This window comes from Mchenga conophoros, linkage group LG19 (genome assembly GCF_057382185.1).
Source record: "Mchenga conophoros isolate Kocher_MC1m ecotype Shallow Benthic linkage group LG19, M_conophoros_male_GT1.1, whole genome shotgun sequence".
Lineage (NCBI taxonomy): Eukaryota > Metazoa > Chordata > Actinopteri > Cichliformes > Cichlidae > Mchenga > Mchenga conophoros.
The window spans coordinates 18,779,118-18,806,262 of NC_140544.1; the positions used below are offsets into that span (position 1 = coordinate 18,779,118).

The 27,145-nt window shown below is 37.5% G+C and overlaps 1 protein-coding gene and 1 long non-coding RNA gene across 2 annotated transcripts; one reads left to right on the forward strand and one right to left on the reverse strand.

Moving 5' to 3' along the window:
* The first annotated feature begins 676 nt into the window (after positions 1-676).
* On the forward strand, positions 677-18,775 carry LOC146552056 (M1-specific T cell receptor beta chain-like). The gene is made up of 8 exons (XM_085258053.1): positions 677-734; positions 886-1,185; positions 12,217-12,227; positions 15,472-15,514; positions 17,566-17,910; positions 17,997-18,023; positions 18,216-18,322; positions 18,441-18,775. The coding sequence occupies exons 1-8, from the start codon at positions 686-688 to the stop codon at positions 18,465-18,467; spliced, it is 909 nt and encodes a 302-aa protein (XP_085114179.1). The 5' UTR covers positions 677-685; the 3' UTR covers positions 18,468-18,775.
* Positions 18,256-24,464, reverse strand: LOC146552057 (uncharacterized). The gene is made up of 5 exons (XR_014890036.1): positions 24,440-24,464; positions 22,774-22,880; positions 21,794-21,886; positions 20,337-20,429; positions 18,256-18,354 (listed from the first exon to the last, which is right to left on the reverse strand). It is a non-coding gene; the product is annotated as an uncharacterized LOC146552057 (long non-coding RNA).
* Between the last annotated feature and the right edge of the window lie 2,681 nt (positions 24,465-27,145).

A 27,145-nucleotide genomic window follows, 5' to 3' on the forward strand; every position in this document is an offset into this window, starting at 1 on the left:
TTTTCTCCAGTAAAGTTTTGAAATGTTTGGAATTTTGGTTTTGTCTTTGCTCACAGGTAGGTAGAAAAAAAAAAAGATATGTGTACTTTCTCATAACAATATTAATCCTTCCTGTGATCCTTCAGTTTGTTTTTTGTCCTCTAGACTGTGCGCTGTCATCACTTGTGATTCAGCAAACACCTTTAAATCTTCTGATAAAACCAGAACAACAACAAGCCCAGATCGAATGCTACCATGGAGAGAGTGGCTATCCCTACATGTACTGGTACCAGCATAAGTCAGCAGCAGGAGGCCAGCGAACAATGGCCCTGATTGGGCGGCTTGAATATGGTGCCCCAACTCTTGAAAAGACCTTTAAAAGCAAATTTAACATAACAGGCCATGCAACGGCCAAAGCTCAGCTTGAAATCTCCAATGTTAATCCAGCAGACACAGCACAATACTTCTGTGCTGCAAGTCGGCACAGTGTTTCAACTCCTCTGCCTGCTTTACAAAAACTGGTGGCTCACAGCATCAAAACCACACCTGCATGATTGATAAAGGAGGCGTGACAGTTCTAAAGTCTGCCTTCACACAATCTTTCTGTCTTTGCTCAGATTCTGATGTCATTTCCTCCACAGATATCTAACTACAGTGTTGGCTCTGCTGAATTTCCACCCATTCAATTTCCTGTTCTAAAGACAAAATGACTCCTTGCATCACCACCCTGACTTTCTTGATTATCTCAGCAGCAGGTAAAGTTTATCAACACAAAGACAAAAACATACTCTAAATGTTCACACTTTCCTTGCCTTTTCTTTTTACCTGTATTAAGTCCATTCAATGAATATAAATATCATTACCATATAGATGATAAAAGATATATTTCTGCTTGCTGTGTTTCAGGTGTTTCTGAATCTGTTCTGATCACTCAGTGGCCCCATTACATCTCTAACCCTTCCAATGGCTCGGCAAAGATGCACTGCTACCAGAATGACACAGACTATCAATATCTGTACTGGTATAAACAGCCTAGAGGAAAAAGTTTCCAGCTAATTGTGGCCACTGTAGCTGGAATTTCACAGTTCGAAGAGGGATTCAAATCTGGTTTTCAGGCAGAGAAAAATGACAAGCAGTGGTCTCTGACAATAACCAGTATTCAGGAAAAAGATGAGGCTGTTTATCTCTGCGCTGCAAGGCTACACGGTACTGTGGCAGACCTCAGAAGCATGACAAAAACATCTGACTCAAGCATAAGTAATCGACTTGAGGGGGTGGGGGGAAACCACACTGTGGAGAAGATAATAACAGCAATTTTTACCATCAAGTTTGTTAAGTAAATAAAAAGGTAAGAAAATGTTTTCTAAAATATTAAAACACTATCTGCATTTTTTCCCCAAAATAATGTTCTTACACATGGATATTTTCCTCAGACTAAGCCGCTTGTGATGATGCAAGGTGTTTTAAATAAATCCTGCCAATAGATGGAAGCACAGCACATGGCATAAGCCCTTTACAATGGGAGTTTAGTGGTGAGATAAGCAGCAGATACTCACTAAACGAACCCTCCTCCCTCTTTACACTGAGCCTTTTTATGAGCAACCAACCATTCTCCCATCAGTGCTTAACTATGTCTTCAACTGTTCTCCTCCTCATCTGGTTTTCATGTAAGATCTTAAATTTCAACTAAATTAAATACAAAATGTACAAATTTGAATACTGTACCGACTCATCGTAAACTGTTTTTTGTTCTCTTTGCAGGTCAGGCGAGCGCAGTTATATTTCAGCAGTCTCCTCCACAGATAGTGGATAAGAATCAAGAGATCCAGATAAACTGCAAGCATAACGATAGCTCCCTTCTAATAATGCTCTGGTATCAGCAATTAAAGGAGAATACATCCATGACCCTCATTGGGTCTGGATATTATCAACAGTCCCAAAGTTATGAGGGTGAATTTGAAAAACAATTTACCGTCGCAAGGAGCACCACAGTAGAAGGAACTCTGACAATAAAAAACACAGACGTGTCGCACTCGGCTGTTTATTTCTGTGCCGCCTTCACACAGTGATGTGGTTTAATGCTGCTCCCTCACTAAAAACCCTCAGCATTTTCTGCAAGTGAGGTGTTGTACATGTACACATAGCTTTTTGCTGGTTTTCCTTAGAGTTGCAGCGAGAAACAAGAGGACTTGATTCTTCCATAGCTTGCTTCCAAGCTTTTTTATAAAAATGAACAGAAAGCACTTCAATTTAGACTAATACAAAGTGCACTGCAGCATAACTTAGGCAGCAAAACTTAGAGAGGGCAGTCTATCCCATCCATCAAATATTTCTGCTCTCACTCTGTCACAAATCACCCCTGACACTTATCTCCAGCCACTCCACGCTGACTACACTCTCTTTCTTACCTCTCCTGTGCACTGCTGGATGGTTGGAAATAACTTTTCCAATCTGGAAATCATAGCAATACAGACACAAACAACTTTCATAATGAACTTCCATACTCAGGCAACTTGTTCTTTGGGCAGATACCACCACAGAAGAGCGGTGTGTGGCATTCATCACCAACAACCCCTCAAAAATGTAACTTATGCCTCTCTCTTAAAATGGATAAGGGAACTCATTGCATGCTATTTTAGAAGATGCCTGGATTTCTGTTACACCAATAGATGGAAGCACAGCACATGACATGAGGCCCGTATAACAGGAGTGATGAACTAAGCACAACAAACATTCTCCTCCCCCTTTACCCTGAGCCTCTTTTTAAAATGAGCAATCACCTTCTCCCATCAGTGTTTGAAAATGTCTTCACCTAGTCTTCTTGTCATCATTTGGTTTTCGTGTAAGATCTTAAATTTCAATTTGAACTCCCAAAATAATCACTTAAATGCAAATACATTACTGACTCATTGTAAACTGTTTATTGTTCTTGTTGCAGGTCAGGCAAGCGCAGTTATATTTCAGCAGTCTCCTCCACAGATAGTGGATAAGAATCGAGAGGTCCAGATAAACTGCAAGCATGATGATAGCTCCCTTGTAATAATGTTCTGGTATCAGCAAAGAAAGGAGAATACATCCATGACCCTCATTGGCTTTGGATATTATCAACAGTCCCAAAATTATGAGGGTCAATTTAAAGAACAATTTACCCTTACGAGGAGCAGCACAGTAGAAGGAACTCTGACAATAAAAAAAACAGACGTGTCACACTCGGCTGTTTATTTCTGCGCTGCCAGCACACAGTGATGTGGTTTAATGCTGCTCCCTCACTAAAAACCCTCAGCATTTTCTGCAAATGAGCTGTTGTACATGCACACATAGCTTTTTGCTGGTTTTCCTTAGAGTTGCAATGATAAACAAGAGGACTGGATTCCTCCATAGATTGCTTCTATTAAACATGGTTTTTATAAAAATGAACAGAAAGCACTTTAATTTAGACTACATATAAAGTGCACTGAATCATAACTTATGTAACATAACTTAGAGAGGGCAGTCCATCCCACCCATTAAATGTTTCTGCTCTCATTCTGTCACAAATCGCCCCTGATACTGGTCTCCACCCACTCCACGCTGACTACACTCTCTTCTTACCTCTCCTGTGCACTGCTGGATGGTTGGAAATATTTTTTTCCAATCTGGAAATCATAGCAATACACACACAACTTTCATACTGAACATCCATTCTCAGGCAACTTGTTCATTGGGCAGATACCACCACACTGTGCAGAAGAGCACAGTGTGGCATTCATCACTAACAACTCCTCAAAAATGTAAGTTATGCCTCTCTCTTAATAATGGTTAAGGAACTTGATGCATGCTATTTTAGAAGATGCCTGGATTTCTGTTACACCAATAGATGGAAACACAGCACATGACATGAGGCCCGTATAACAGGAGTGATGAACTAAGCACAACAAACATTCTCCTCCCCCTTTACCCTGAGCCTCTTTTTAAAATGAGCAATCACCTTCTCCCATCAGTGTTTGAAAATGTCTTCACCTAGTCTTCTTGTCATCATCTGGTTTTCATGTAAGATCTTAAATTTCAATTTGAACTCCCAAACAATCAATTAAATGCAAATACTGTACTGACTCATTGTAAACTGGTTTTTGTTCTCTTTGCAGGTCGGGCGAGTGCAATTATATTTCAGCAGTCTCCTTCACAGATAGTGAATAAGAATCTTGAGGTCCATATAAACTGCAAGCATGATGACAGCACCCGTATATTAATGCTCTGGTATCAGCAATTAAAGGAGAATACATCCATGACCCTCATTGGCTTTGGATATTATCAACAGTCCCAAAGTTATGAGGGTCAATTTAAAGAACAATTTACCCTCACGAGGAACAGCACAGTAGAAGGAACTCTGACGATAAAAAACACAGACGTGTCGCACTCGGCTGTTTATTTCTGCGCTGCCAGCACACAGTGATGTGGTTTAATGCTGCTCCCTCACTAAAAACCCTCAGCATTTTCTGCAAGTGGGGTGTTATAGATGTGCACATGAAGTCATATTCTTAGAGTAGCAGAACAAACCAAGGGGACAGCATTTTTCCATATCTTAGTTCTAATGTTTGTTACTGTATGTAATGAAATAAAGAGAAAAAGTTAACTTTGACTAATAATTTTATCACACATACTGCAGCATAGCTTATGTATCTTTTGCTGTTTAAACCCAGAGATGATGGAAAGAGTGAAACAGAACCAGAATCAGGAGGGTTTTATTTACAGTTACAATGATAGTGCTTTTATAGTAATGTCTTAGTGTTAACAGAGAAAGCTCCTAAAACTAAAATCCTACAACACATACATTAAGCTTAAGAAAATGTAGAATTTGGTAGGAGTATGTATGTATTATACAAAAATATTTAAATATTAAGGGAACAACAATCTGTGCCACATTATAGATTTGCAGTCCTGGATAACTGCAATACTTTCTGCATTGATGACTGATACTGTACTTTCTTCCTCATTCAAACATGCAGGCCAGAAGGGGGAAAAAAGAAAAAAAGGAACCACTGAATTTAGTGCAGCCTCTTATAACAGCAAAACGGTCCAGTGCATTCTTCTAACTGCTTATGAGATTTACATGGTAGTGAGGAATAGGTTTTGACTATGACTGCAAACAAATTTACTTCACTAATCAATAATTCGGGGTTTTCTTGATTCAACAGCCCTCTTCAGGTCATCCCAGAGCATTTCAAGGCACATTCAGCACTATATGACTTGGCTGTTCCAAAACATGCATGTTCTTCGTTGAAGTAATTCTGTGTTTGTTTTATTTAGGTTCTTCTGGTTATTGTTAGACCAACTCCTCCTAAGCTACAGTCACAAACTGCTCAGTTCACAGAACAGAACATTTTCGTGCATCACTCAGGTGCGATCTTTGTAAGATGCCCACTCTAAAGTAGGGCAATAAAGGTCTTAATAAGCAACAAAAATGAAGCCCATCCAAAATCAATTTGTACCTGCAGTATGTTAAAAATTCAGCTGACATAGGTTGTTGATTAGTGAGTGCTGCATGGCTCTAAGTAATGAGGTCGTTGGTTGAAGCTTGATTCAAAGTTTTTGTGCCACTGAAGAACTTCAGATTCTTCGGCTTTTCCCGACTTTCTTTAGAATGACATTTGACTACTTTGCTGTACACAAAAACCAAAAGCATTAGCAAGCTGAAATTAGCAGGGCTAAATGTTACCTTAGCATTAAACACTTGATGAACGACGACTACTACATGTTACCAAAGTAAATGGGGGCTTACCTTGGTAAGAAAATAAAACAGCATCAGCTTTCCGGTGTTGTGCCAAAAAGTGATTGCCTGCCAAAAACTGATTTCCAATGTTTCCGTGTATTTTTTATGTGTAATATCTTTACGTATGTTGGTAAATAGACTTCGGTGAACAGCGTTTACAAAGGGGTTATATATAGAATTAAAAGATTATCTGTTTTTTCAAGTATCTTTATAACTCTGTGTTATTGTACTCACATTATAACCAATCCGGTCCTTTTCCCCCACTTACAATATTTTTACAGAACTATTGTAATATTTGCTGCCATTTCTGCTGTCTTACTCTTACAAAAGACATTTTTAATGTTAATGAGATTTTTTTTAACTGCATAAATAAAGGTTCTATAAAAGTCGCTGCCAAAAACTGATTGCGGCTTCTACCTTGTTACACGAATGTTGTTTGTGGCTCAATATGACTTTGTGTCATCCATGAGGGATGCATTTGACATATGTTTCACATATTATAGGCCAACAAGTTACTTATAGCAGTTTAAATACGAGCAATCAGTTTTTGGCAAATACCGGAAATCAGTTTTTGGCAGACAATCACTTTTTGGCACAACACCGGAAATAAGTAGCCTTTCAGAAAACTCCCAGTCCGCAGGTGGATGTTGGTGTGTGAGAAAAGCTGCAGGAAAGGGGACTGGGAAGGATCCTCCACGCAACCCCTCTAAGGAGAAATTACTAAACTATACGCTTTAGAAATACAGTACAGAATATTAGGCCTGTTTATGATACTGGATATATTTCTACTAGGTAAGGGGTTAGAAATTAGGCAACTGAGAGGCATAAACCAATGCAGAACTTAATTTAAAAGAAATGAAAAAAACGTGGGCTCTGAGTCTGATTAGGTCTAACCCTGCAGCTACAGGACATTCATGCAACCACGCCTCCTGCAGCCGCGTACAGGTGACCGCTGGGTGTGTCCATCAGAGAGGCAAGCGCTGGGTCAAAATGTTGGTGTCAACAAAACAGACAAACAAATAATTTGATGCGTTTGTATACATGTGTTGTCTTACGTTGCTCTGTTTTCTTCTGGCTGGGTTTTTTTTAACAGCTCCTTATTCTTATTCTATACTTCTGTTACTATGATTTTCGCTGAATAGCAGGAAAGTGTGATACTAACGTGAGTTTTAAAATAGAATCGCTATAGTCACTAAATGTTGCTTTCGAAGTTTAGCTCGAAGTAAACCTGGGCCCTATTTCAAGAAGCCGGTTTAGTGCAAACTCTGAGTAAGTATACCCTGAGTTAACGAAAACTCTGGGTTTTCGGTTTCACAAAGCGAGTTTAGATTAATTCTGACTGAGTTACTATAACGACACACTCCGTGAAGCTAACCTGCTCCCCAGCAGGATTACTGCAACTAACCCTGACTGTCCCCGCCGCTTTGTCGGAAACCTGACTGTAGGAAGTGTCAGACATGGCGTGCCCTTCCTTGAAGAGCCAGTAGATGTTGAAGCCCAAATTCTCCGCAGAGCTCTCCGCCGGGAGAGAGTGATTAGAGCGCGTTCGGACATTTTATCATTTCCTGATGATTTCCTGTGTGAACGTTACCGTTTTTCAGCACAATCTATAATTTATTTGAATAACATCCTCAGGCCTAATATTACGCATGTGACACATCGCGGACATGCTCTCAGTTCTGTACATATTATTTGTATTGCACTTCGTTTTTTTGCAAACGGGAGCTTTCTGTATAATATTGGTGACGCTGAGCACGTTTCCAAGGCTACCGTCTGTCGGGCAGTCAGGAATGTTACAGTTGCACTGAAACGTCTCCTGTACACGTTTGTGGTGTTCCCCGGTCACAGACCCACAAGATTTTTCAAAGAGGGATTCCACAAAATTGCAGGTATCAGGATGACCAAAACTCAATTCATGATGTGGTGATACTTGAACTACTACTTAAATTTTACATTTATTTTCACGGTTCCCAGGCGTGATTGGCTGTATAGATGGCACTCACATTCCAGTCATTGCTCCTTTAGTAAATGAAGGAGACTATGTGAATAGGAAGTCTTTCCACAGCATTAATGTACAGGTACATAGTTCCCTGTAGCATTTCAAACTAACAAATTATTTCATTATAGTAATGGATGCTAATTTGTGTTCTCTGCACTGTGAAGATCATATGTGATGCTGCCAACATTATCACAAATGTGGAAGCCAACTGCTCAGCCTCTGTGAGTGGTGGTGGTGGAGGACCCCCACCTGTTTTTCGGGCCTCCGCTTTTTTTTCTAGTGGCTATAACGGGTCACATTTGAGCATACAGAGTAAGCAAATATGTACTTGTAATGTGCTCAGATAATTGCAATAAGTGCTCACAGAAAGAAAATTAATGTAGCCTCTAACTGCAATTGATTTACATCGGACAAACAGACCAAGCACTATGGCTCATAATACAATTACACCTTACCTGTTTGGACTATATTTTTATATTTCATTTTTACTTGCTGCCAGGAACGTTTGGGGCCTGTTGGGTTGCACCTGCGCTCACATCACGTCACAAAATAAAATGTATAAAATAAAATAAAATAGAATAGAATAACGTGTTAAATGGGTGGAAATCCCTAGATCAATGTTTAAATTAACACTCACGCATTGACTCTGTCGGCTATGTTCTGCCATGCATGCTCCCTTTCTTTTGCACATGCTGCATAAATTATTACACAAATCTCCAAAGACTGCAGTTTCTTCTTTAAAGTTGGAAAAGTAAAATTTGAAATGTACATCAAAAATTTGAGAAGCACTGATTAAATTTCAGAATCGATCATGCTTTTTTATGTAATAAAAAAGAAAATCAATTCTAATTGTGCTGAAGCATTATTAACCATAAGCCCTACCATAACAAGAACCCTGCTCTGCAGTTGCTATTCAGTGTCCACTAGGAGACTGCTGAACTGCAGAGAAAGCTGTAAGAACCTATGAAATGTGAAAGTGAGTGAAGGCTTTGTGGTAAAATAAGAGGAGGATGATCTGAACTCATTTTAGAAGCTTTGATTGCAGAACACAGTGAATGACACATGCAGCTCTTCAGCCCAACAGCAGACTAAATGGTTCTAACTGTAATGGTTCTTACTTTTTCCCCCTAAGTGTATAATAATGATCATGATGTACGCTTTTTTGGTTGCAGTACTAATCTTCTCCAGTAAGTACTTTAAATTCAGAGATAAATATTTTCCTGTGCTGAAGATTTTGCATGCTCACTTGTTGCCTTTCATCTTGTTTTCCAGATTTCTCCTTCAGTGTAAAAATCAAACAGGATCCATTTCTAAACAGTCACATTGGAGATCAGTCTGCAACTTTGTCCTGTAGTCAAGATGAGGATAATTCCTACATGTTTTGGTACAGACAAAGCAAGAGTGGGAAAATAGAGCTAATAACCTATTCTCTTGGTGAAAAAGTGTGGGACACTGAAGCTCCTTTCGACAAATCCAAGTACAGTATGTCCCGGCCTTCCCTCCTGAGGTCCTCTCTGCAGATACACTCAGTTGCGGCTGGAGACTCAGCTGTTTATTACTGTGTCTCTAGAAGAGCACAATGGCTCAGAAAGCCTCTGCAGCTAAACAACAACCCGAAGAGAAAAGAAGGAAGATCTGAGAGTGGATTAAAGTGTCAAACTCTGACCCAGAATTTTGTTTTAGAGGCGAAAAAGATATACAACTTTGTCTTCAACTGTTAAAACACTTCAAACTTTGAAATATATCTTGAAAAGAAAAACATTCATGAATTCAGATACTTCTCAAAGGGTACAAAAACTACCTCTCCACACTTTGTTTCTGCAAACCTCATAAAGCTGATCTTTTCAGATAAGAGAACAGGTGCATTAGCAGTGTGAGGCTTATACAATATTACCCTTTTCAGCATCATCTGAGTCACTCTGTGCTCAAACCAGCACCTTATTAAATATTTTGGCTCTGTGTACAGCCTGGCATGATAAAACTATATCAACTTTACACTGACCTCTACAGGGTTAATCATGCATTACACTTAGAGGATTACGTTTAAATGACACAGGTACTATCAAGCTGAATGGTAGAATATCATGAAGAGTAAATCTTGTGTATCATATTAGTCCTGTAGCACAGATGATTTTATTATGTAGGAATTCATAATGGCAAAGCAACGAAGAAATAGAAATTAGAAAAGAAAAAGGATTCACACACATTAATGAGTTATAGAAATATATATACTTCTTTATAAACATTATAATGACTGATAGGCGAGGTGAAAAAAACCTGGCCTTCTCTTTTTACAGTGGAGAGAAACTTTGTCTCTTGGGGTTTGTTTTGGTTGTTTTGTTTAGTTGGCATGTAGCTACACGTTGTTTGAGACAGCCACCTGACACTCCGGGACAGCAGTGGTCTCTCCCATCAGAATAATGCATCACACCATAAAAACTGCACAGGAATGACTTGATCAATAATAAAGAGCTCCAAGGACTTTCCAACCCACAACCAACAGGATCCAAAAGATCCAAGGGATCCTTGTATATGACAGATTTTTGTTGCCACTTGGGGGCAGAAGTACAAGCTGTTGTTATGGTATTGTTGTTGACTAATGTAGACTACCTACACACCCAGCGTACACAGAGCACCAGTAGCATTCATATGGAGTTTTCCTCACGCACATAATTGATTTCTTTTAGCTAAGAAGGAAATATTTGGTCCATTATCTTTAATGTTCAGCAGCAAAAGGAGAACACTGTCCTCTCTGTAGTGCTTTACAACTAGTGTTGATTTTTAGATCCTGAAAAAGAAATTCAAAAAATGAGACTGGGGATATGCTTAAAATTGCAGCCATATCCACCAGAAGAATGAGCTAAAAAAAAAAAAAAAAAAAATCAATAATACTTTTTAAAGAAGCCATTTACTTATTCTTTAAGGAAACATTAAAAAGCTATAATGCTTCTTTAAGCCCTTAAAGTTTAGTGATTTATATTTGATACGTTCAGTTTTTGAGAATTGAGTTTCTGAGACTTTAGTGTGAATATTTTACTCCCCAAAAAACCTAAATAAATTCCACAATACATTTTAAGCATTAAAAAACAACAACAAAAAACAAGATGCAGCAAATACAAATTAAAAGTCATATGTGGAAATTCAAATTTTAACAAATTCAAACAAATTTGTCAAGTGGTCAAATGCTCCATTTGAAAAGTACAGAATTTTCTGGTAATTATTTTATGGTTTAGGCTTTAAAGAGTCTGAGAACTATCTGTGGATCACACAGAAAATGAAAACCTTCCAATAACAATACACCAGGTCATCCGAACCACTGAGAAAATACTAAATGTAGAGTTTTGACCTTGGTTTGTATTATAAAGAGCAATTGTGCTCTGTATTCATTTGAAAGTTAAACATTTGGAAATTGAGGGCCGAGAAATGTAAAGAATGTCTTGTTGTATCTCTCAGTGAATTTTGCTTACTGATAGCTGATTGGATAAAGCGCTGTGACCACCAGAGATGTCACTTCCTCTGAGCAACTACAAACACAAATAAAAAAGTCTCTTTGTGTTTTTTCTGCCCTCCCTTCCTGCTTCTTTTCTTAGCTGTCACAGAAATAGCAGCAGTCAGGTTGGAGCGCGTTCATCCGTCAGTCAGCCCGACCTGCACAGCTGCGCTCACAGGCAGACAGAGATGGAGGCTGAGATAGGGAGAAGCGGGGTGGGGGAAGGAGAGAGGAGAGAACGAAAAAGACGCAAGGTTTTTGTGTGATGCTTTTTCACCGTGGGGACAGGGGGCCACGGTGATACAATCCCATAGAGCCGTCGTACAAAAACCTCCTCCCATTAAAATGCATTGTGAAGACTGCTACATGCAACTTAAAACGTTGTTAGAGCGGAAAAATCACTAATCTGAAGGTGTCTGGGATGGAGGAACACTTTGGTAGTGAAAAGTTGTTTAAATGTAGAAATTTTAATGGAAATTTTTTTTTTCTAACTTGTTGTTCATAGGAGCAGCATTAGGATGTCTGTGCTGTCATCTTGCCACACTAAACAAATTTGGACAATGTGAAGCTCACCCTCGATGTTTTAAGCCTTTAAAGACCATCTGAATTATTAGAATACATGTAAACTGGATGTTTCTGGAAAGATTTGAAAGTTTTTTGCAGAGGGCGACATCAGCGTGACTCTGGAACTGAAGCTTACTTTGGAAAAGGAACAAAACTCACTGTTTTAGGTAAGTTGGATATCTCAAAGCTTCGGTTCAGTCGATTATAATTAAAAGGGTGTAAATGTCAGCATAAGAGTGAAGGAAAAATTTGTTGTTAAAAACAGCAGAAATATTAAGCTGAACAGAGAACACTGTGAACTACAATGATCCTGCTTACTTTGGCCAAGGAACCAAGCTGACAGTTTTAGGTAAAAATTTACTTCCATTTTTTGATAAATATGACTTTGGCTACAGCCTCAGTGTTAACATAAATGTTCATTAATACTAACTAAAGGTTATTCTGGTGTAAAAAGAGTTTCATGCTGAGTATTTTGCACTGTGACCAACACACAACCTGCTTACTTTGGCAAAGGAACCAAGCTGACAGTTTTAGGTAAATATTCCACTTTACTGTGGTGTTTTGTGAACTGTAAATTTGTTTAGAGCCATAACATTGACAGGGGTATTAGTAAAGACTATTGTCAAACATCATTCTGATACAAAAACAGTTTCATGCTGAGTATTTTGCACTGTGACCAACAACTACCCTGCTTACTTTGGCAAAGGAACCAAGCTGACAGTTTTAGGTAAATATTTCATTTTACTACAGTTTTTGATAAATATGACTTTAACTATAACCATAGTATAAACAGAGGTATCCATGAAGACTATCCTTAGAGAGGATTCGGATACAAAAACAGTTTCATGCTGAGTATTTTGCACTGTGACCTACACTGAACCTGCTTACTTTGGCCAAGGAACCAAACTGACAGTTTTAGGTAAATATTTTACTTCAGTAGTGTGTTTTCTTATATGTCACTTTAATTAGAGCCTTAGTATAGAGAAAACTTCTAGTAAATAGGATTTTCAAAGATTAGTCAGATCTAAAAAGTTTCATGCTGAGTATTTTGCACTGTGACCACTTCTGATCCTGCTTACTTTGGCAAAGGAACCAAACTGACAGTTTTAGGTAAATATTTCACTTTACTGGTGTGTTTTGTGAACTGTAAATTTGTTTAGAGCCTTAGCATTGACAAGAGTATTAGTAAAGACTATTGTCTAATAGAAAAAGAGTTTCATGCTGAGTATTTTGCACTGTGACCAACAACCAACCTGCTTACTTTGGCAAAGGAACCAAACTGACAGTTTTAGGTAAATATTCCACTTTATTTCTGTGTTCTGATAAATGTACCTTTATTCAGAAGCTTAGTACTGACAGGATTATTAGTAAAGACAATCCTCAGAGATAATTCTGGTGCAAAAACAGTTTCTTGCTGAGTGTTTTTGCACTGTGTCAGGGCAGCGAAGCTTACTTTGGAAAAGGAACAAAACTGACTGTATTAGGTAAATATTTCACTTCACTACTCTGTTCCAAAAATGTACCTTTCATCAGAGGCTTAGTATTGACAGGATTATAAGTAAACACAACCCTCAGGCGTGAAAAGAGTTTCATGCTGAGTGTTTTTGCACTGTGACAATGCTAACGAAGCTTACTTTGGCCAAGGAACCAAACTGACAGTTTTAGGTAAATATTTCACTTTATTTCTGTGTTTTGATAAATGCAATTTTGATTAGAGCCTTAGTGTTGTCAGAAGTATTATCAAAGACGTTTGTCAAAGGTTATTCTGGAACAAAAAGGGTTTCATGCTGAGTATTTTGCACTGTGAACACTGGCAATCCTGCTTACTTTGGCCAAGGAACCAAACTGACAGTTTTAGGTAAATATTTCACTTTTTCTACTGTGTTGGATGAATATTGGTTTGTTTAGAGGATTAGTAAAAGTGCTGGCAGAAGTATGAGCAAAGATTATTCCCAAAGAGAAGTGTGGTAGAGAAAGAGTTTCATGCTGAGTATTTTGCACTGTGACAAACACCGAAGCTTACTTTGGAAAAGGAACCAAACTGACTGTATTAGGTAAGTAAAGCATGGAAATAATCAAATAAATGCATAAAGATGTTCAAGGGTGAAGCTGCAAAAAGAAATGTAAGGAGCTCAGATGTTTAGAGTGCTTTTTGACATTAAGCCTGAGCGCTGTGTTGATAGAGAAGCTTATTTCGGTCAGGGAACAAAACTGACTGTTCTTGGTAAGTAAAACTTTTCTCTCACATGAATTCAACACAGAAATAATTAAAACATGTTAAAGGGCAGCTGTTGCTTCAGATTTCTTTTCTTAATAGTAGCTTAAATGCTTAAAGAAGCAAAGTGAAAGAAGCATCGTGATGTTTTGAGCACAGATTAAGTTCACTGTGCCACTGGTAGTTATGAAGCTTTCTTCGGTGGAGGAACAAAATTAACTGTTTTAGGTAAGAAAGAAAAATTATACGTAAAGTTTGTAATAAGATTTGGGCCAGAGGAATAACTAATATAAAAAACTTTCTTACATGAGCAGCTTGGTAACAAACTTACTGTACTTGGACTCGTTATAGTCTGAGCTCAGTTCTTTTTGTTCAGAAGCTTAAACACTGTGCCAATTATGAAGCTTATTTCGGCCAGGGAACAAAACTGACTGTTCTTGGTAAGTGAAAAATCTAAATGTCTTTTCATAAACATAGTTAAACTAGTTAAAGCTGACAAAAGTGTTTCAGTAAGGGGTTTGGCATTTAAACTGGTAAAAACAACAACAACAACAAAAACGCCACCAGTCAAGCACATTTAGAGTTTTTAATTTAAAAGAAAAAGTAAAAAGAAAAGTAAAAGGAAACTTTACTATTTTTTATGAAGAAACCAAAAAAATGAAGATGCAAAGTAGAAACAGCATGTTGGGCTGTTTTGAGCACTAATTAACTTCACTGTGACTCTGGTGCTGGTTCAGTGGCTTACTTTGGTGGAGGAACAAAATTAACTGTTTTAGGTAAGAAATAAAAACTATAACATGAGTATATGTATGTCTGCAGTAAGGTCTTGGTGACATTAATCCAAATAAGATGTTAAAATTTCCCAACTGGAGTCATTATTAAACAAACTGTATTTGAGGTCTCTGTAGTCTCAGCTCAGGGCTTTTTGCTCTGAGGTTTAAATGCTGTGTCAGAACGAAGCTTATTTCGGGCAGGGAACAAAACTAACTGTTCTTGGTAAGTGACGAATCAAAATTTATTCTCATAAACCTGTCAAAGTAAAAGCAGTTAAAGCTGAAAAAAGTGTTACAGTAAGGTGTTTGGCATTTAAACCTGTAAAAATATATGTAGACTTTTACTTTGAAGAAAAGTAAAAGGAAACTTCATTAGTTTTTATGAAGAAGATAAAATGAAATGAAGATGCAAAGTAGAAACAGCATGTTGGGCTGTTTTGAGCACTAATTAACTTCACTGTGACTCTGGTACTGGTGCAGAGGCTTACTTTGGTGGAGGAACAAAATTAACCATTTTAGGTAAGAAATAAAAACTATACATGAGTATATGTATGTCTGCAGTAAGGTCTTGGATACATGAATCCAAACATGTTATTTTAGTTATCCCTGGAGTGGAGTCTTTTTTGAACAAGCTTAATATGTTTGAGTTCTCCGTAGTCTCAGCTCAGGGCTTTTTGCTCTGAGGTTTAAATGCTGTGTCAGTATGAAGCTTATTTCGGGCAGGGAACAAAACTAACTGTTCTTGGTAAGTGACGAATCAAAATTTATTCTCATAAATGTTTCAAATTAAAACCAATTAAAGAATAAGTGTTGCCTGAATGTTGCCCGTTATATTACACTTATAAAAAACTTAAAAGAGCAGTGCAGCATATGTGGGATTTTTAAATTAAAGAAAAGTAACATTTAGTTCATTAAAAGTAAGCAAAGTATTAAGAAACAAAGCAGAAGCAGCATGTGTTGAGCTGTTTTGAGCACTGATCAGGTGCACTGTGACTCTGGTACTTCAGAGGCTCACTTTGGTGGAGGAACAAAATTAACTGTTTTAGGTAAGAAAACATTTTAAAGGTCACTAAATAAAGTTGAGGACTGATTTTGTTGAGCTGCCTCTAAAACTTTAAAATCACACCAAAAACTCAGGTAGCTAAAGTCAAATTCTTTACATGTAAAAAAGTGACAGTTGGAATCATTTCCATGTGGCAAAGCTAAAGAGAGGCACTAGAAAGGGTTTTTGTCACAGTACAAAGTCTCTGTGCTCCTACAACGAGGCTTACTTTGGAGCTGGAACTAAACTCACTGTTTTAGGTAAGAAAACTTCCAACAAAAATCAGCTGGGCTTTACTCTCATGGTGTTTATATGTTGGTTGAGTGACAACATTTAGTATATGTTTCATTTATTTATTTACCTTTATGTTATGGTAGTGAAAAAAGTGGGCAATCGTTAAAGTTTAAAAGTAATTTATGTAGAAGTTTTCTTGTGCCAGGAGAAAAAAGTGTTATCTGTGTTCTCCAGTAAAAGTACTGTGCCTATGAAACATTTGGCTCTGCGCCCAGAATATTGTTCTCACACTCAGTTCTTATCAGCTCCGTGAAATACTGTGAGTTTCCAGTCAGAAGCTTATTTTGGAGCTGGAACTAAACTCACTGTTTTAGGTAAGACTATAAAAGTTATTTGGAAGATACAAACCTAGTACATGAAATACATAACAAAAGGTTTTTGTTTTGAAAGCAAAGAAGACAAGTCTGGTACAGTATTTGTGTAAAATCTTTTAAGTGATAATTATTTAGTAGTATGATATAATCAAAAAGGGATAGATACTTAGTTAATTTATACATTTTATCTGAATTTGTGTGTTGCCACAAATTAAATCTATCTTTAAAAGCACAAAAAATAAGGTCTGCAGCTGTCAGTGCTGAAAGCTTGAGCAGTTTTTTATGCAACAGTTTATCAGTGTGAACAACTATGAACCTGCTTACTTTGGCAGTGGCACCAAACTCACAGTACTGGGTAAGAAAATGTTATTTACAAAAAAGAAATCATGTTTTTATTATCATGTAGTCTAAATCTGAAAAGTTATTGCTGAGTAAATAAATGCATTATTGTCTTGTTCAGTGATTGCTGTATTGAGTAAAGGAGTCTAAAATTTATATAACAAGATATAAAAAAAAGATAAAGATGGCAATTGAGATGCAACAGTTGTTTGAGCACAAGAGTTTGTTATACTTAATCAAATATCGTGCTCATAAGTTATCATAAAGTTGTAAAATTTGGCATTTGCACAAAAAAATGTATAAGTGGCAACACTGTCTCATTTGGAAAATAATATTTTGTTAGTTGCACTAGATTAAATGAAATGAAAAGAAAGAAAAAAACCTTAAACTGTGGATGCAAATGCAATGTAAATGTTCATTGTGGTTGTTATAGTTGTGATAGTTGACTTTATATGTCCTGGCCTGATCGTGAACAAAATTTTAAAATGAATGATTGTAGTAGTCAGTTTTTAACACACCAGGCAGCAGTGTGCTCTGGCAATTATCCTGCTTATTTTGGAGAGGGCACCAAACTAACAGTTCTTGGTAAGATCACTGCAATAACAATAAATACCTGAACTCATCCTCTGCATTAATGAGTACTGAAAAGTTCTACTGTATTTTCAATGCATTAACATTTATGTCTGACTGTTGTAGAGAATTCCCAGGTACATAAATGTTGATTGATTTCTTTGTAGATCTAAAGGCAATTTTATGTCATATGTATATCATTTTGATTTTTCTTTGTCTTTGTTCTTGCAGAGCAAGATCCCATTAAACCAAAGGTAACAGTACTGGAACCCTCAGTCAATGAGTGCAAAAACAAGAAAGACAAGAAAAGGAAGAAGACCCTCGTCTGTGTGGCCACTGAGTTCTACCCTGACCATGTTAAAGTTTTCTGGCAAATCGATGGAAAGAACATCACTGATGGTGTGGCGACAGATGAAGCTGCAGAGCGCATTGAAACCCCCTCTGTATCCTATAGAATCACAAGCAGGTTGAGAGTTTCTGCTAAAGATTGGTTCACGAAGGGAAAAAACTTTTCCTGCATTGTCAGTTTCTACAATGGAACGGACACCACCAAATATTTAGGTGAAATATCTGGTATTGAAGGTAAGTTTAGGAGCACAAAATGATCCATAATTGATGACAAGGGAAATAAATGTATTCTTTTCTAATTAATTTTATTCCTCCATTAGATAAAGAAGATAGAGGCATGGGAAGAGGTAAATACATATTTTGTGGTTTTATTACAGTTCAAATCATCATCACAGGCACAAAACTGGAAGCAGTGTATGTAAGAAACTGTAAAAACTTGAATTTGCTGCTAAAGTCTAAACAGAATCTCAACTGAAAACTGCCTCCACATAGTACACTGAACATTTCCTCTTTTTCTTCATTTTCTCATTTTTTAACAGAGAAATATTTGATGATCACAAATAAAGCCAAACTCTCCTACGCCGTTTTTATCTTCAAGAGCTGCCTCTATGGAGCCTTTGTTGGATTTTTGGTGTGGAGGCTGCAGGTTTGTTGAACATGAACTCCAATTACATTGTCCTTAAAAAAATAAAAACAACAAAAATAAAAGCAAATACAACTGTTTGCTTGGCATTAACACAGATTGTCCTTTATGTGTGTTACAGAGTTCACCAGGAAAACGTAAAAAATAAGAGCTGAGCTGTGGACTGACCAAAGATTTGGGACTTGGATCATTTATGTTTTTTGTAAATAAAAATTATAAAAGATGCTGATTTTATTGCCACAACTTTGTGTGCTGCAGCCCATTTGTATAGAGGAAAAGATGCATGCAGGTCTATGCAAAAGTTAAATCTTCATATAGTATTAAAGCTAATGCATGAAAGTAAGTTTGGCTAATTTTAGTTTTGTTTTATTGTGTTTATGAAACACTGGCTGTATTCTTGCTGAACAATTTCCACTTAATGCTTCATTTTCATATCAATAAACATTTATGAGAGGATCTTTTCAGTCATTTCTTTCCTTTTGACTTTGCCTTTCCCCCCTCTCTGCACCCACATCTCACCTCACACAGAACAAGATTTTTTCCAGAGATAAAATGCATTCTTTCCTGTTTTCAGAGAAGTCAGTTCCTTTTCTTCCTACATAATACTGAAGCATCTCAACTCAGAAAAGCTTCAGAAGTTGGTTCATTTTTGGTCATAAACATAGAAATTGAAAGGTGATGTACATTTTCTGAGAAACGTTGCTATTTTAAATACATAATGACCTTTTTAAAGTAGGCTGTTTTTCATTGTTTCTGTTTTCACTTTGCACATATAAGTCAGTTTTATTACATTTTGCATTCTCTTTATGTAAAAAGCTGTCAGTAGGAAACTATAAGAATGTGAGTGTACACGTAACAACAGTCATCTGTGTACTAAAGAAGGTCAAAGCAAAAAAGTCAAACCAGGGCATGAAACCCTGCAGAGGAGTAAAGTGCAACAGCAGAGGAGAGGATGTGGTCACAGAGCAGCCTGCAGCTCGCTCTCTGTGCTGAGAAACGACGGAGGTGCAACCTTCCACTTTACCACAACCTCCGGCTCACAGTGTGCACCTGCAGCTTTGCACCGACCCCCCCACTCTGCACATCAATGAGCAAACAGATGGAAAAACTTTCATTTCTGTGTTAACCAAAGCAATAAAATTACAACACCTACAACAGCTCTTAACTCTGATGTGGAACAGATATTTCTATTTGAATCTTTTTAGTTGGAGCAGATAAGAAATGTAAAGTTAATTGTGCTGCTGTCAAATGGCAACTATTTTTTGAATGCATGCTTAAGCAATGAAAAAAAAAACCCCCACTGAGGGTGTTTGAGTGAAGGCAGTTACACAATAGCTTTTGTCTAAACCGTTCACTACATCTTGTTTTTCTTGTCAGTGCCCCGGTAAGATGAAGAATGTGTTCTACTTTCCTCATTTGCTTCCTTTAAAAACATGTTTGCGGTTGCTCCTGTCAGATAAACAGAAAATAACATCTGTGAGGCAGCAACGGAAATATGGAGCTATAAACACGTGCAAGATAATTATAGCTCCTTTGGGAAACCTTGATCTTTATAGGTGGAAATTTTCCATATCTTTCATAATTTAAATGTAAATATTTATGATTTTAGAATAACAGAGCAAAGATAATGCATTCCAAAAACTATACAATAACTTAATAATCAACTGTATTTGAAGATTCAATTAAAAGAGAGAACTATGCAATCTAAAGTATAGTTATTTTGGTCATTTTTATAATGGCTGTAGAGAGCTCAAACGGAAACATCCTGTAACAAAAGTATTCAAACTGCAGAGTCTCAACTCTGACAAGGTATTTTTGTTTTTGTGTGTTTTGTTTGTGTACAAATATTTTTCAGGTTACAAAGAAATGACAATAAGAAAGTTTCCTAGAACACTATGGATATGCATTATTATTGTTTTTTCTATCACATTTACCAAGAGAGGTAACTCATAGGATAATGTTTGTTACATAAAACTAAAGGTGAAATAAAAATAATAAAAAACAGATGCTAACTCACTTCAGCAAACACAGAAACAAGATGCTGCATCCTCATGTTCAGTTCCAAGCAGGGACTCTGCAAAACTCTTGAGGCACCCTTCTTTATATTTTCCTAAGAAAATGGGAAATAGGTGCAGACATTTATTGAAACATGCAAACATAGAGCAGAGCCAGGCTTAGGGAGGGAAAGCCTAGAAAAGTGCTCTGGGGACAATATGGAACTAGGACCCCTTTAAGATATGACAGGCTTGATTTTTCATAACCTTATATGTGAAGAAAAGAATTTCAAATTAAATTCAGAATTTAACACTGAGCCAATGAAGAGAAGCTAATATGGGAGTAAAATTATCTTTCTCATCCGTCATTGCAGCAAGAGCACTAAAAATACGAAGCAAAAATTATTCTAAAAAGTGTGGCAGCGTGTTTGGGATTGTTGGGTTGTTGATGCTGAAAAATGAATCTGTTTCCAATAGTATGTGCTCCAAATGGTGATGAAAAGCAGACTAAAATCTATCACGTTTCACGTTTTCTATGTTCTTCGTTCTTTCAATTTTGACAAGATCTCCAGCACACAGTTTCAATGAGAAATCATATAGAGAGATAAGATAGATTTTCCACACTGGGGAAATTCTATGCTTTTGAACAGTCTGATAGTAATAAATGTATAAAGATACAATCTAAAATAGTTTCATTCATCCCTTGAGTTAGGTACATTTTTGTGCATAAATGACTCAGGTGTTTAGTGGTGTTAAGTAGAAACAAAAACAAAAACATCTTGAAAGAGGCTCAATCATGTTTCTCCCACTGAGAACGCTACGTCCAGATGAACAGAATCAGTCTTTTTGGGAAAACCAAAATAATTCCTCTGAACCAGGACAAAGACAGGTACAAGGACTAGACTGAAAATAAGTAATGAGAGAAAGCAGCCAAAGTTGAGCCAATGTTCAACAAACTAGAAAAGAACTGGGAACTATTGTTCAAGACAACAAAAATGCAAACGGAGGGGTGGTCTTAGACTTCTGCACATCACTGTAAACGAAATCTTAGTTATGCTGCATGACCCCTTGTGGTACAAACTCATGTTTTGTATTCAGAGATGCAAAAATAGTGACGAAGACATCATCGATTCAATTCAGTTAATCTATCATACATTAGAAGCAGCACATTTATTTTGTGTGGGTACTGAAGTTGTATTACAGTATTTATTACAGTATTATTGCAACAGTTACATCTGTTACACTTCATCCAAAAAAAAAAAAAAAACACAAAAAACTATTAGAAATTATATCAGGCAAAGGGTATGCTGATTCTTCATTATATGTATACTTCTTAAAAGAAACAAAGAGGCACAACAGATGTGTAGATTCTATGAAAAATGAACAGAATTTCCACAATATTATTTCTTCTTCCTCTCCAGCTAACTCTTCAGATCCATTTATTGGCACTGTTTGATGGCATCCTGACAGTTATACTCACCTTGTCTGAGCTTCTGCTCAGTGAAGTCTGTACATGTGTACAGTCTGCAGGATTCAGCTCAACAGATCTCAGGGTGACCTCTGCTGGATAAACCTGCGCGACAGCAGTCAAAGCATAAAGTCTCTGACAGTGATTTCAAGGAGAGTAAAGTAAGAGTAGAGTTCTGCTCATGTAAACTGTTGTCACGACTTAATTTAAATGTCCAAACTGGCCTTTGAAGCAGTTTGTTGTTGAATTCAGAGCATGTATGAAAATCAACTATTGCAAGTTTTACAATCATGAAATACTCACAAACTCCTGCAGACATCTTCAAAAAAATTCTAAGATACTTCCCAAACTAACTGTACTTGAAGGAGCTGCAGAAGACACCTTTTAAGGAAATAACAAAAGGGCTACTTATACTCTTGCTTGCAATTTCTCCAGTATGCCTATTACCTACTAATAAAATTAGCTGTTCTTCTATAAGCCATAGTGTCTGTTCTCACCCACTTTCACAGAAGTGTCAGCGTTTTCTCATCTTATGTTTTAAACAGTCTTCATTTTTCTTGTTTAATGTATATTGGACTAGATGTAAGATAATAAAAAATTATTAGGGAAGCTGGGGAATCTGATGGTTCAAGCTTTTACAATGGCATTTGAGCCATATGTGAAATATATAGAAGCCTGTTAATGTGCATTCATTGTATTTATTTATTCAATTAGAACAATTTATATGTATAAAAACTTCACAGACTTCAATATTTCCATTTGTTTCCACATAGTTAGTCTACTGTTACTACATTATTACTAAATTGTGATAGTAAGTGTTATTCTTTACATCTTTAAGCACTAATGTGTGTCTGTGATTTTGAAAAGAAAAAATAGATAACCAATCGTATTGCATGATGAGATCAAATATACTGGGATGTACTGAAGGGGGATCCACAATACCACCACACCAACATAGTTACTGACAATTCACAGTGCAGGGACACACTCACCAGCAGGTCTTTATTTAATCTGTGTGAAGCTGTGACAATATGGAATTCTGCACTGTTATACACACGCAGGTTGTGTTGATGGGAATGATGACAGACAGACCCCCATACTGTCGAAATAGAGACACAGCAGAGAGCTGAACAAAAACTTCTGCAAGTTGCAAATTAAACAGATTACTGTTAAAGAGATTAGAGTATTTTTGCTTTTAAATTACATTCTTTTTGGTTTGTGTACTGTATTCTTTGATATATTCCTAACATAGTCTGAATATTAAAATGAAACATAACAACTACAATTAACTTGTTGCATCTCTCAGAGATGAGTGACAACCACCTGCACCAACCACATTCAAAGATTTACTGATTACACTGTTTTAATTTATATTGATAAAAAATATATTAATTATTGGCAAAATTACGTTAATCAAAAATCAGTTTCAGCTCATACTATACTCATATTTATATACATCAACAAACCCAGCCTACAGAAAGAAAGCATGTTTTGCATCAGCCCACATGATCAATGTTGCACACTGCAGTGACACACCTACCTGTAACTCTTCATATCAGTGTAACTACACTGACAGAATAAAGACACTCTTAGTTTTAGAACATGGCTATCACCAGACACAGTCTGCTCAGCTTGTTGGTATCTGTGCTCTGGATAAAAGGTATACTAGTGTAAGACTATCATGCATATTCTAGAAATCTAACATTCTGGGAAACTGTCTTCTGCAAGAGTTAAAATGTTTACTTCTTTAACTTTCACTCCTCTACACACAGGTGGTGCTGATGGAAGTGATGTCCAGCAGACACTCAGTCTGTGGGACAGGGAGGGTAAAAGTGCAACAATGCAGTGTAATCACACGAAGGGTAGTGACTATCTCTGGATGTACTGGTTCAGACAGCTACCTGGAGAAACCATGACACTAATTGTGTTTGCAACAACGGGCAAAAAAGATAATGAGCATGACTATGGAGATTTTGGCACAGAGAAATTTTCAGCCAGCAAGACTGTTGCTGAGACTGGGACATTCACAGTGAACAAACTGGAGCCAAAAGACCAAGGATGGTATTTCTGTGCTGTGAGTAAACACAATGATACAAACAGAGCAGAGAGCTGAACAAAAACCTCTGGGCAAAGTTCCCATTACCTGCTCTGCTGTAGGGAAACCTCAAGTACAACCACACACAGTCTAACTATAATCTGATGCACTCAAATATGTCTGCAGTAACGTCAAACCTCTGTCATTGCCTGATCTATTGAAAATAATTCACATAATCATAATCAAAGGTACTGAAAAGAATTAAAGTTAATGTACTGGGATGTCCTGAAGGGGGACCCACTGTACCACTATGCTATCAACATCACTGACAATTCACAGCGCAGAGACACTCCCATCAGCAGCTCTTCATTTAATCTGTGTGAGACTGTGGCTCAGTTTCTGAGCAACAAAAGATGGATGTCATCATCAATAAACAAGTTCTCTTCACGTTGGCAGTCTTCTTGCTGTGGGAATTGGGTAAGTTGCAACAAAATCAACATTCAAACTTATATAGAGTTGCATTTGTCATGCTGCAGTAAATATACTTTAATCATATTTTGATATGATGCTGAAGGATGTGAGCAATCAGAGTTCAATATGGCATTCTGTACTGTTATACATACATAGGTCACGTTGATGGGAGTGATGTTACCCAGACCCCACAATGACCTGCAATCACACTAAGAATTTTGATTACTCTCAGATGTATTGGTATCAACAGCTGCCAGGACAGAAAATAAAGCAAATTGTTTTCACAGCTCCAAAAATTCAGCATACTTATGAAAGTGGCTTCAGTGAGGAAAAGTTTCCAGCAACAAAGATCAGTTATGAGACTGGATCTCTGACAGTGGAGAAGCTGGTGCCTGGAGACAGTGGAGTGTATTTCTGTGCTGTGAGTAAACACAGTGATGCAGGTGGATTAAAGAGCTGCACAAATACCCAGACTATGGTTTCACAATGAACTGAAGACATCAGTGTGTTTAATTATCTGTAGGGGGCGCTCAGTGCTCATTGTTCAGATTTACAGTCATACTAAGCAATATCTGCAGTAACTATGGGTATGCAATCATAAAACTCCTCTGCAATCTGGACGCATAATTTTCTTGTGCTGCTACAGTCAGAATGAACAGAAAAATAAGCATAAATACACAAACAAATCACAACATTAATTTTGGACAAAGAGGAAAGTATACTTACCTTCAGTGTTAATTGTACGATATTTACGCTCACACACCCCTCACGATCAGTGTTGGGGAGTAACGGAATACATGTACCACCGTTACGTATTTAAAATACAAAATATGAGTAACTGTATTCCGTTACAGTTACCGTTTAAACAGGTGGTATTCTGAATACAGTTACTTTGTTGAAATAAATGGATTACACTGCGGTACTTTCCTGTTTCATTTTGTCGCGGGTCAGGCCTGTTTGGGTTTTGTTTGACAGCTACGTTCTGTTGTTCCAGGCGGCAGCGTTGCGGTTGCCATGGTTACAGGGCGACACTCTCTCTCTCTCTGCGACTGTGTGTTTCCTGGGTGAGAGAGCGCCTTTTCGTTGTTGTTGTTGTGCTAAGCTAACAGGCAGAATGCTACAAGCATAGCTCTAAAGAATGTAGCATCATGGGCAGTGTAGTCCGTGTTGCAGGGAGAATGGACTGCCATACACGTTATGTGTCTGTGAGCGAGGAGGGAGAAAAAGGGGAGTGGAAAGGTACGAGTTGTCATCGAGCAAAAACGGGAGCTGGAAGCATGTAAATATAATAATAACCACTGCAGCCAAGAAGAGTGCCTGACGAGCCCAGTTGTAAGTAAGCTATTAAGACTCGACTGTACACCGTGTTCGTGTTTTCCTCCGAAAACAATAATTTCCGTTGGAGCAGCCTTTCAACGCCTCTCTCTGTCTCTCGCAAGAAAAGTTGACCCACACAACAAAGTAAAGCTATTTTTCGGCTACGAGCCTACAGGGACCCCGCCGTATTAGTCAGAGGTCCCTTTACTACAGTTCGGAGTCGCGGACCTTCAGTAATAGTAATAAATCACACAGCAATAGTACATTCACGTTGTTGTAAAAAGCACGATAATATATTAAGTAATCCAAAGTATTCAGAATACGTTACTGTCATTGAGTAACGTAACGGAATACGTTACAGAATACATTTTGGGGCATGTATTCTGTATTCTGTAATGGAATACATTTTAAAAGTAACCTTCCCAACACTGCTCACGATATATAAACAAACTTTTAGAAATTGCCTTCCAACAACACACGTGAAATAAAAACCAACACACATGTAAATGAAGACTGAGTTTGGTCTCACTTTCTCCTGATTTACCTGAAAAAAATGTAATTAAATCGGATAGCTGTTTGTTTTAAGAAGGATTGTGCTTATCATATTGTTGTTCAAGATCAGAACTGACCACATGTGTTGTATCAGGTCAGTTAAAGCCTGATTCCCCAAAATTTTAAAGAGACGCTTGCTTCAGTTGAGCAATTCTCACGTCACCAAACTCAACCAACCGACTTCACAGAATGTCACACACTGCAGTGACACACCTACCTGCAACTCTTTATAGCTGTGTAACTACACTGGTAGATGAATGTGACTCTCAGTTTTAGAACATGACTATTATTGGACACAGTCTGCTCAGCTTTTTGGTATTTGTGCTCTGGATAAAAGGTAAAATTCAATATTATTCTAACAGTCAGAAATGAACAAACTTTATGAAGCTGTCAACTGCATGAGTTTAAATTTCCACCTATGTAACTAGTACTGTTATACACACAGGTCTGACTGATGGAAGTGATGTTGAACAGACACCCTTACTGTGGGAAAGGGAAGGTGAAAGTGCAACAATGTGGTGTAATCATACAAAGGATGCTACTTATCTCTGGATGTACTGGTTCAGACAGCTGCCTGGAGAAACCATGACACTAATTGTGTTTGCAACAACAGGCAAAAAAGATGATGAGCACGACTATGGCAATTTTGACAAAGAGAAATTTTCAGCCAGCAAGCCTGTTGTTGAGAGTGGGACATTTACATTAAAGAACCTGAAGCCAGAAGACAAAGGATGGTATTTCTGTGCTGTGAGCCAACACAGTGATACAGACACAGAAGAGAGCTGAACAAAAACCTCTGGGCAAAGTTCCCATCATCTGTAGGGAAACCTCAAATACTGCCACACAACACTGTGGAACTGCCAAATACAATTCTTCATATATCTGTTAGACCTGTTGTTTCTATTGCAGTTTGCTCAGATCACAAGAATAATCACTGATGCTATACTGGAAGTTCATTACCTTACATTGCATTACAAATCACAAGATAC

What these genes read in the sequence shown, in the direction of transcription:
- LOC146552056 (XM_085258053.1), top strand. Translation starts at nt 686, where the DNA reads ATGACTCCTTGCATCACCACCCTGACTTTCTTGATTATCTCAGCAGCA. An exon ending in AACAAAACTAACTGTTCTTG is followed by an intron (nt 15,515 to 17,565) that starts GTAAGTGACGAA and finishes TTGCAGAGCAAG; the next exon opens with ATCCCATTAAACCAAAGGTA. An exon ending in AGATAGAGGCATGGGAAGAG is followed by an intron (nt 18,024 to 18,215) that starts GTAAATACATAT and finishes ATTTTTTAACAG; the next exon opens with AGAAATATTTGATGATCACA.